Source organism: Octodon degus, unplaced genomic scaffold, assembly GCF_000260255.1.
Source record: "Octodon degus isolate 3935 unplaced genomic scaffold, OctDeg1.0 scaffold00048, whole genome shotgun sequence".
Lineage (NCBI taxonomy): Eukaryota > Metazoa > Chordata > Mammalia > Rodentia > Octodontidae > Octodon > Octodon degus.
Window position 1 is genome coordinate 10605893 of NW_004524624.1, and position 11018 is coordinate 10616910.

Genomic DNA, 11018 nt, shown 5'->3' on the forward strand with positions numbered 1-11018 from the left:
TCAATATCACTTATCATTTGAGAGATGCAAATTAAACAATGTTGAGATTTCAACTCACTCCAGAAAGAATGGCTATTATCAAGAAATCAGCCAATAACAAATGCTGGTGGGAAAAAGGGAGCCCCTTTCCACTGTTGGTGGGAGCGTAGACGGGTGCAATCACTGAGGAAATCAGTGTGGAGAGTCCTCAAAAAACTAGGACTACAGATTTCATTGAATGGAGTTGGTCCCCTTCTCAGAGTCTTCCTGAAAGGACTGAAAGCATAACCGCAGTGACATATGCGTACCCATGTTTATAGAGGAACAGTTCGCAATGACTGAATCTTGGAAACAGCCCAAATGCCCATTAATTGACGAATAGATAAAGAAGATGTGGCGTTTGTATACAGTGGTATACTACTCTGCCATAAAGAAGGATAACCATTTTGAGGTATATGGATGCACCTCGAGACTACACTTTTCTTTGACACAAGGTCTCACATTGCTCAGTCTGGCCTTGAAATCACTATAGTCTAGGCTGGCTCAAACTCATAGCTATCCTCCTGCCTCAGCCTCGCAAATGCTGTAATTACAGGCACGCACCACTTCGCCCAGCCTAGACCCTACTCTTAAGTGAAACAGACAGACACATGTGTAAATACCACATTGTTTCTCTGGTGTGAGAAAGCAAAAGTGTCAGTAAGAACCCAAATGTACAGCAGGTACAGTGAAACAGGAAGAAAATGTTCAAGTGGGGAGGGGGACAAAGAAGGAGGTGGAGGAAAGGGAAGAGGGGGAAAGAAGGAAAACCTGGAAACAAAGCTACTCTAAATGGGGAGGGGAGAAGGGGCTGAAGGGAGAAGAGGGGAATGGAAAGAAGACAATTCGGTTGTGTCGCATACCGGTACAATTTCTGCGTGATGAATGTGATCATTATTTACACCTAAAATGTACCAATAAAATCTGATTGAAAGAAGGAGAATTATGAAAAGGACACAGGATTAAAGGGTGAACTCTCGCTGCTCCTCTGCTGCAGTTTGCTGTCCTTACCTGGACTCTTCTGGTGGTTTACTAAACCTATTTGTTCCACGGGGAGAGGACTAGGGCTAGCTGCTTGTAAGGTTTCAAGTGAAACTGAAATGAGAGTTCACTTCCTCATCCTGGACACTCATGTGACAAAGTCCAATTTCTTTTTATAGTTAATTCAGCTGAAGTCTCTTTACTGCCTTTGAAATCTTCGGAGCGAGCTCACCAATTCACCGCCTCGTTATGGGAGCGTCTGCCGGTTTTGCCATGTAGGTACTTCGGCTGCTTTTTCCCATTTGGTCTTTAAATACTCTTCGCTTATGTCTTAGCTCGCTCTTCCTGCCAGGTTTTAAAGCTTTGATTCCAGGAAGTAAACTAAAAAAAAGTAAATAAATAAAATCACATCACTTAAAAAGAATTTATTTTTGAAACTTAATGTCTGATTGAGCGGCTAAACTTGAGGCAGAACCTTACCTTTCCTTGGAGTATAATTGGAAGATTTACATGTTTAAAATTTCAATTGTTTTGAATTAAAAAGAAATGGAAAAGAAAGTAGAATTTAGTCTGGTACATTCAATGAATTTCTGTAGAAATATCTTGGAATTGAATACAGAAGTAGTGTTTTAGAGAGTAATTGCCTTCTTTGAAATAGATACTTGATTGTTGAAAAAAAAATTAAAAATAACCCCAGCATTCTGTGAGGTGGACGTCAGGAGGATTGAAAGGTTTGAGCCTAGCCTGGGCAACTCAGTAGGACCTTGTCTCAAAATAAGAAATTAAGGGCCAGGGATATAGCTCAGCAGCACAGCACCTGCACCACAAGGTCCTGAATTCAATTCTCCATACAAAGAGAGAGAGAGAGTTTTAAATATCTCTAGAAGTTATTTTATTTTATTTTTAAATTAAGCTTCTTGCAATCTGGGGATGAACCCAGAGCTTTGCCCATGCTAGGCAAATATAGTTCTACCACTGAACTACATCCTCAGCCCTATTTATTTATTCTTGAGATGAATCTTGCTGTATTACCCAAGCTGGCCTTTGACTCCTGGGCTCACGTGATCCTTCTGTCTCAGCCTCCTGAGCAGGAGGGACCACTGGCACATGGCCCCACATCTGGCTTTCCTCCCATTGTGTGGCTGTATGGAGGGTAGTACTGGGGATCAAACTCAAGCAAGGCAAGGCTCTCTGCTGAGCTGCATCTCTAGTCTTTTTTATTTTTATCTGGAGACAGGGCCTTGCTAAATTGCTCAACTGGCCTCAACCTTCACAGTTTGTGGATTATAGTCAGGTGCCACCAGGCCCAGGCATTTATTTTTTTTTTTTAATTATCTTTTAACAGATACATACAAACAGAAAATTGCATATTTTGATGGGGGTACCATGGGATATTTCCACACCTGTTTATACTAGGTTCTTGCAGATTTAAACAGACCAGCTCATAAAATAAGTTCACTTATTATTATTATTATTATTATTATTATTATTATTATTATTGATACTGGGACTCAAACTTGTGACCTTGTGCTTGCCAAGCAGGTGCTTATGCTGCTGAGCTATCTCCTGGGCCCCAAATTAACATATTAAAAAATTTAGAAGGTAAATAAATTTTTCAGAAGCATGTCTTTTAAGGATTTCTTTTTGAAAAAGAGGAAAGATGATTTCCTTTGATTAGATGTGTTGGAAAATCCTGGAAAGTCCCTACTTTATAACACTCTCACTGCGTTTAATTTACTAAATATTAGAAAATTTCTGAAAAATACTTTTTTGTCCTTTTTTTTGTGATACCAGGGATTGAACTCAGAACCCTGCACTTGCCAGGCAGACTCTTATTCTACTGAGCTATCTCCCTGACCCTGAAAATCATTTTATAAAGTGTTGCTACGTTGAGACAGGAGGATCTCCACAAATTTGAGGCCAGCCTGAACTACATAGCAAAACAGTCTCAATTTTTTTTTTCAATTTCTATAAATAAGTAAATAAAAAAGTGTTACTAAGTATTGGAAGTTGTATTTCAGACATAGTTCTGTGCTTTCGCCTTGTGACTATATATTACAAGGAGTTATTTTTCTAATTCTGGTTGAATTGGTGTTTTTGTCTTGAAACTACATGGTCACACTGCGTGCAGCTCAGCGCTCCACTTCCTATGGTACCTTCTTCCCACAGAATGAAGTGGCTGGCGTGGGTGTTTGTGGCGTGCTCTTCGGCGATGGCACAGCTGAGTAAAGATCCTACACTGGATCACCACTGGCATCTCTGGAAAAAAACCTATGGAAAGCAATACCAGGAAAAGGTAGACAAGGTTGCCACTTGGGCAATACGCTTTTACTCCAGTACCCACCCCAGTTTCTCACTCTCAAAACTGTGTTCTTGCAAGCGGTGTTTTCTAGAAATAGTACACACTTATTTCTTATCCTGGGTGCCATACAGTAGGAAACAAAACAAAATTCCTGTTACTATGGAGCTTCTGGGACTGCAAGAGAAAGGAAGTGAGTAAGTAAACAAGCAGATAGACGTAGTGTATTGGAGGGTGGTGAGGGCAGTGCAGAAGGGCAGTGCAGAAAAAGAAGAGGCGTGTGGGTCTGGGTGGTCGCGGTGAGAAATCCGTACAATGGTGCGATGGTGTTGGGAGGGCCAGCGGAGAAATGAGCGGGAACTAGCAGAAGCAGGGGGCAGCAAACTGGACGATGAGTGAGTCCCGGGTCAAAGGAATATGCGCGTATGACTTAAGAAGAACACATTTGGCGTGTTTGAGGAACAAAAAGTTCTGTAATGGCCCTTGGCATGGAGGGCAACTGGTAGAATGTGAAGTTTGACTCTCACTTCCCACTTCAGTTTTTATTTTAAAGTATACTTGTTTCTGGGCCTGGTGGCTCATGCCTGTAATCCCGGCACAAACAAGGCTGAGGCAGGAGGATTGTGTGTTCAAGGCCAGCCTGAGCTGCATTGTGAGACCCTGTCTCCAAAAGAAAACAAATAACTTGTTCATTGATTTTTTAATGTATTTGGTACATGGCCTCACTACACAGCCCAGACTCACAGTGATCCTCCTGTTTTCAGCCTCCTCAGCCCTAGGATTACAGGTGTGCACCACTACACCCAGTCTTGGTGACTGGCTCAGTGCGCCCAGGGGCGGGGCCGGCAGTGCATGTGGTGCCAGGGATTGAACCCCAGTCCTTGCACTTGTCTAAGCAGGCACTTAGTCCACTGAGCTATCTCACCAGCTCTGGTTAATTGATTTTTAAAGTTCTAACTTTATCGTTTTACATAACTAAATCCTACAACTGTGTGACCATTTAATAGTCCTGTTATTGTACATTATCTTATATTATTTGATGGATTAGTGTTTTGTTTTGGTTTGGTTTTTTCAGCATTGGGATTTGAATCCAGAGGCTTTTGCTGAACTGAATCCCCAGTCCCTTTGATTTTTTTCTTTTTGAGACAAGGTCTTACTAAGTCACTAAATTGCCCAGGCCAGATTCAAACTTGTAGTCCTCCCTGCCGCAGCCTCCCAGAGCGCTGGGTTACATGCATATGCCACTGCACCCACCTCCTTGGGCCTTTTCAAAACAGTTTGATACAGGATCTCTTTAAGTTGCCCAGTCTGGCATCAAACTTGTGATCTCCATCTTTGCCTTCTCAGAAACTAGAATAGAGGTCTGTGCCACCATGCCAGGATAACTTATTTTATACGAAAAATTTGAGCATCCTCAAATTTGTTATCCCTGAGGCAAGGATCTTTGAACCAATCTTTCAAGTATATAAAGGACAATTATGTAGATCTTTCACTTATGTTAAATTTACTCTGCAGTATTTTTTCATGTTGCTGTAAATGGAATTGTTTTCTGAATCTCTTTTCCGGTAATTCGCTGTCAATGTATACAAATATTATTGACTTTTGTATATTAATTCTTGTTGTTTCCTTGAGACAAGGTCTCACTATGTAGCTCAGGCTGGCCTTGAACTCACTTTGAAACCCAGGCCGCCTCAAACTCATGATGATCCTCCTGCCTCAGCTTCCCGAGTGCTAGAATTATAGGCATGTACCTCCATGCCTGGTTTATATATTAATTTTATACCCTGCAACTTTTCCAGATTTGTCTCAGATCTAACAGTATTTTAGTGGAGTCTTTAGGGTTATCTTTTTATAAAAGCATGCCTTCAACAAACAATTTCACTTTTACTTTTCCTATATGGATACCCTTCTTTGTTTTTCTTGCCTACTTGCTCTAAGACTTTGATGTTGCATAAATTGGTGAGAGTAGGTGTCCCTTTTTGTTCTCCCATCTCAGAGGACAACCTTCAACTGTTCCTGGTTGAGTATGGTGGAACCTGGGCTTATAACACATGGCCTTTCTCATGTTGAAGAACATTCTTCTATGTCTAAAGTGTTGAGAGTTTTTATCACAAAGGGCTGTCTTGTCAGATGTTTCCTCCACCGAGATGATCACATGGTTTTCATAGTGGCAATGACGTTCCACTGCCACCCACTCCAGTTCAGGACCAGGGCCCTCATTTAAGAGTCAACTAGAGGGCCGGGGAGATAGCTTGGTGGTCTAAATGCCTGCCTGGCAAGCACAAGGATCCGGGTCCAATTCCCAGTACTGCATGCCGTGCGGGCCCTGGAATCCCAGGCACACAGTGTAGGTCACCGAAACTGGGCGTGGTGGTGTGCACCCATAATCCCAGCACTGGGGAGGCTGAGACAAAGGATCACTATGAGTCCAAGTTGTGTAGTGAGACCCTGAACCAAATAAATAAATAAATTTCCAAAAAAAAAATTTTTTTTAAAGTTTAAAAAAAGGATAGTTAACTAGAGTTAGGCTGAGGATATAGCTTAGTAGCATAAGTGCCTGCCTGGCAAGTGCAAGGTTTAACCCCTGGTACCATAAAAAAAAAAAAAAAAAAGTTAACTAGAGTTAAGTGTGCAGTTATCATTCCTATCGGATTAAGTGAATGCTAGTCCTCGATTTCATAATTCCAGCATTTCAGGAAGAAGGCTCATGACTTTTGATTAATATCCCACCTTAACAGTTTATCTCTAGTCCACTTTTTCTCTTTTTTTGTGTTTTGTCACATTTCTATTCATTTTTCCCTTTTTTTTTTCTCCTCTAGTGGTTTGGACGTAGGTCCATTGTGCAAGCCCATAATGTCAATGGCTGGCAGGTAGTAAAACGTGCTTCCAAAAAGAGAGGGCTGCATCTGGGAGGCTTCCCGAGCCAGGGCCAGAGCACCCAGGGGAAGGAGGCCAGGCAGGACTCGCTGGCTGCTCACGGGGCCTGCAGCTCCTCCTGGCCTTGGTGTGGTGGGAAGAGTCAGCTGTTGTGGAGGTGCCAGGTACACCTCGTTCTCTGTGCGTGTTGCATTCCGTGTGCATTCTGTAGCGACTCTCCTGGAACACCAGTATGTATAAATTGACTCTAGATAAAATTAAAATAACAGAACCAAAGATGACTTGATACATAAAGGAAAAACACACACTGATGAACATTAAGTTTGTGAAATAAATTAGAAATCTTGGAAATTTAAAAAATGCCCACTGTAATACAAATTCAATCAGCATGATAAACTCCAAAACCATTGTCTAGAATCAGTTATCTGGGAGACAGAGCTGAGGCACTCCTCAGAATGCCAGTAAGAGATAAAAAATACTTGAGGTTCCAAAATACATTTAATATGCCTTTCTGAAGGATAAAATTAGATGGAATGGTAGAGAAGAAATATACATATGAAAAGTTGCTGTTTGAAAATTTCCAAATATGAGAAAAGTTCTGAATTGTCCAGTCAAGAGTACCCAGCATAGCTGAACGTGGTGGCACCCACCTGTAATCCCAGCACACCAGGAGGCTGAGGTGGGAAGATGGCAAATTCAATCACAGCCTGGGCAACTTAGTGAAACCCTATCTCAAAATAAAGAATTAAAAAAGGCCATGGGTGTAGCTCAGTGTGAAGACAGACCTGGGCTCAACCCCCTACCACTCTACACACACAAAGAATAATCAGCAGAAGATAAATAGTCAGAAGCTACAGAACATAAAAGTATAACAGAAGGGCTGGCCAGATAGCTCAGTGGATTAAAGTACCTGCTTAGGCAGATGCAGTGGCCAGGGTTCGATTCCCAGCATGCTGTGCTGCCCCCACCCCCAGGATGCGCTGAGATGGTGTTTAAGACTTGGTGTGGTGGTGTGTGCCTGTAACCCCAGGGCTTGGGAGGCTGAAAACAGGAGGATCACTATGAGTCCGATCTATGTATTGAGACCCTGTAGACCCTGTACTAAATACATTAAAAAAAGAAAAAAAAAACTATAAGAGAAAACTCTACCAGAGCTAAAACTCTTAGAACATAAGACTAGGTTCAGCAGGCCCATCCCTGAGTTTTCTACTGTAAATTTGTACCTCAGTGTAATAGTAGCCAACTGTGCATCTTAGTACCTTTCCCTGGAGGATACAGGAAGCAATCTATGTGTTTACCCACTTGGTCTGACAAACAGCAGGGAGTATACATGTGTATAAAAGTTTCAAAACAGGATTTGACACTTTATGCTTCATCTAACTGGCTTTGCATATTCATTGCACAAGGTCCAGTGTATCCACACCACTCCAAGATTTATTTCTTTAAAGTTTTCTTTTGATTTTTCTGGTAGAAATAGCCCAATTAAGTACAATGGCATATGAAAAACCAGTTTTTCAAGTTTTGGAGGAAGTCAAAAGAGAATTAGGTTACTAATGCCTGGATGATGAACATGATTCATTATGGTAAAATACACACTTTCATAACAGAAGGGTGGTGTGGGTGTGTGACGGTGGCAATCACAACAGTGATGACTTTGGTGTTGGCCGTGCAAGCCAAAATTCTGTGACAGTAAAATGGAGGGAGGGAGCAGGCTCAGGGGCTGGGTGTTTGATCCCTGGGCCTATAGTGCTGGCCCCACGCGCCAGGGCGTGCTGAGACAGCCACTGAGCCTGGGCATGGTGGCATGTGCCTGTAATCCCAGCTCTTGGGAGGCTGTAAACAGGAGGATCACTATGAGTCCAAGGCTGATCTAGTAGTGAGACCCTGAACATCCTGTAGACTCTTCCCTAAAATACATAAATAAATAAATAAATAAATAAATAAAATGGAGGGAGAATCAACTGATACAGACACAGGAAATATAGACCTCCTTGATTCAGATGAACAAAACAGCAATGTGAGTATCTGGCTAGTTGAAATATTGCAAAATAGCTATGTATGCAACCAAATGAAACAATACAATGTTAGAACTTGGCCAAATATCTAGTGCAGGTCAGGTCTTGATGGAGTGAAGCATATTGAACAATGCCAGCACTGCCATTCAATGCTGGAAATTGTAACAGACAATATGCTATAAGATGCTGTGAAAATACACAAGGGCCGAAATGCAAATAAAAGATTCTGTGTGCACTAGCCATATTAAAAAAATGTATTTATGATGACACCTCACTAGCTGAACTAAAACACTGATAGGTCTGTTGTACTTAGCAGGGCATTCTCATGGTGATCACAGGAATGTAAAACACTTATAGAAATGTGGAGCTCAAAATCTGGCATAATAATTTATGCCCTTGCAGATGAGAAGACTTATTACTTTTCAATTTTGACGTTTGTTCATCAGATACTCAACCATCAGGTCTTTATTCATATAGTAATAAGCCAAATGATGTTATAATGGGCCTTTTGCTTCCATCTCTCAAACTAATCAGAACATGACATTAGACAACTGGTTTGACACTTTCTAATTGATGCTATATTTGCTAACAGAGAACAAGTTGATCACCACAGGAATTGTACACAAGAACAAAGCAGAAATTCCAAATGAAATGTTTCAATTTCAAAATAGAGAATTATATAATATAATGTTTAAATTTCAGAAAGATATAACATTGGCCTAAAAAGCAAACTGGTACCGCTGATGTCAACATTTCACCATGATGGAAATACTGGTAGGGAAATCTCAACAAAACAGAAGCCCAAGATGGAAACACTCAACATCAAAACCAAAGGTGGAGGGGATATTGCTGAAGAGTTATGCAGGAACTATGATGTCTCCTAAAACAAAAAATGAGCCAATGAGATAGCTCAGTGGATTAAGTGCCTGCCTAGGCAAGCTCAGGGACTGGGGTTCGATCCCAGGCACCACATTCCGCACAGGCCCCACCCCTGGGCACACTGAGCCAACCACTGAGTCTGCACATGGTAGCACACACCTATAATCCCAGCCCTGGGAAGGCTGAAAACAGGAGGATCAGCATGAAAACAGGAGGACCAAGCTGCATAGTGAGACCCTGTACCAAATACATAAATTTCAAAAAACAAAAACCATAAAGCATTGATCAATAGTTGTGTTTTACTAGATCCTAAACATGGGTGGCATAGTTCAATAGTTTACAAAGGAAATGACCAGTGCAAAATATTGCACAGAGGTTTTCTTAGAGAATTGGGACTGGGCTCATAAGAGATTATTTATAGCAGAGAAAACACAAAATATTTCTGCACAGGGAACTATGTAAAAAAAAACAAACTGTGGAGCACACTGGAGCTGACAGATGAACAGGCAGGCACAGTATCACAAACACCTACAATGACAACAGGAAAACCAAAAAGCTGTAAACTATGCCCTACAAGAAAGTACAAGAAAACTAAACATACATGCTACCAGTATAAATGATATTTATGTATGGAATATGCAGTTGTTATGTGTGAAGACTGCCTTGGGGGTTACAGTGGAAGCAAGGCTTACTTCTGTGGTAGACTTTTGTGTTTACCCTGTAGTTTACATAGGTTTTTATTTTTTATCTATTTATTTTTTGGTGGAAGGGGGATTGAACTCAGGCCCTTGTGATTGCCAGTGAGTACTTATTCTACTGAGCCATCTCCCCAGCAGGTTTTTATTTTTGATGTTATCTTAAGGTTTTGTAAGCAAATAAACAGCTGATGTGAAAATGTTGATGTCCATTCTAAGCACTCGTTACATATTTGACGTTGTATTTCATTGACATCTTATTTGCCTGCTACCTGCATGTTACACAATATAGAAGGAAGCTCCTGACAAAACAGGAAGAGGGGAAATAAGACTGCCACATAGGAAAGAAAAACTAGACCTATGTGCTGTCAGTGTGAGTGAGATGTGGGTCCCAGTATCAAAAAAGAAAAATTTGATGTCTATTCTAGGCACAAAATATACATTAAGAATTTAATAATTTATTTTATTCACATTTTATATTCCTATCACCTATACACTGTATAATGTAATAAGAAGCCCTGACAAAACAGCAAGACCACTGAGATGTTAATTTATTTTTTTTTTTTTTTGAGATGTCAATTGTGTCCTACAAAAAGGCCAGGGTTGCAAGAGACACACACTGGCAGTGTAAGCAACACGTGTGTGTGGACCATGCAGTTGGCTCAAGTACACACTGGCTTAGGTGTGATAATTGAAGTAGTTTTTTTTTAGTAGAATGTCATTGATTTTTCATTGTAGTTCATATAGGGATTTATTTCTGATGTTCTTTTTTAGACTTTGTATACCAAAAGCCCATCAATGTTGAAAATTCTGATGCTTTTTTATAAATAATAAATATCAAAAACTCAATGCTTTATTTTTGTGATTTTTTTCCTGTTAAGTATTTAATGTTTAATATAAGAAAACTCATAAAATTAAAATTAATAATTCATCAATAGAAATATTCTTGATGACAAAATTAGTCTTATGCTCCCAGGGCTACAAAGAGAGGCACAATAATTATACTGATAACACAGCTCTCACGTAGCTATCAGATAGACATCTTTAAATAGTTAAAGAAAAATAACTAGCTAAAATGTTTTTCAAGAGCGAGAATAAAAAGACATTTTATGGCAATCCATAAATATTTAATTTATACCTATCGAGGATATACTTCAACAAGCAACAGTTTCTAAAAGCAAAATTATTAACATTAGTTGAAGGAAATTCACTGTGTATATCATAAAATATTAATAACTACCAAAGCAGTTATGG

At 40.3% G+C, this 11018-nt stretch overlaps 1 protein-coding gene across 3 annotated transcripts in view; it reads left to right on the forward strand.

Annotated features, from left to right (window-relative positions):
• Window positions 1–1128: 1128 nt before the first annotated feature.
• The window catches only part of Ctss (cathepsin S), a 39503-nt gene continuing 29613 nt past the window's right edge, over window positions 1129–11018 (forward strand). For all 3 annotated transcript variants that reach the window (XR_002821351.1, XR_002821350.1, XM_004632388.2), the window contains exons 1-2: window positions 1129–1274; window positions 3169–3295. Coding sequence is in view for 1 of the 3 variants with exons in the window: in XM_004632388.2 (XP_004632445.2) it covers window positions 1249–1274; window positions 3169–3295 (153 nt within the window). In the remaining 2 variants the exon portion in view is untranslated. The remainder of the gene's footprint in view (window positions 1275–3168; window positions 3296–11018) is intronic.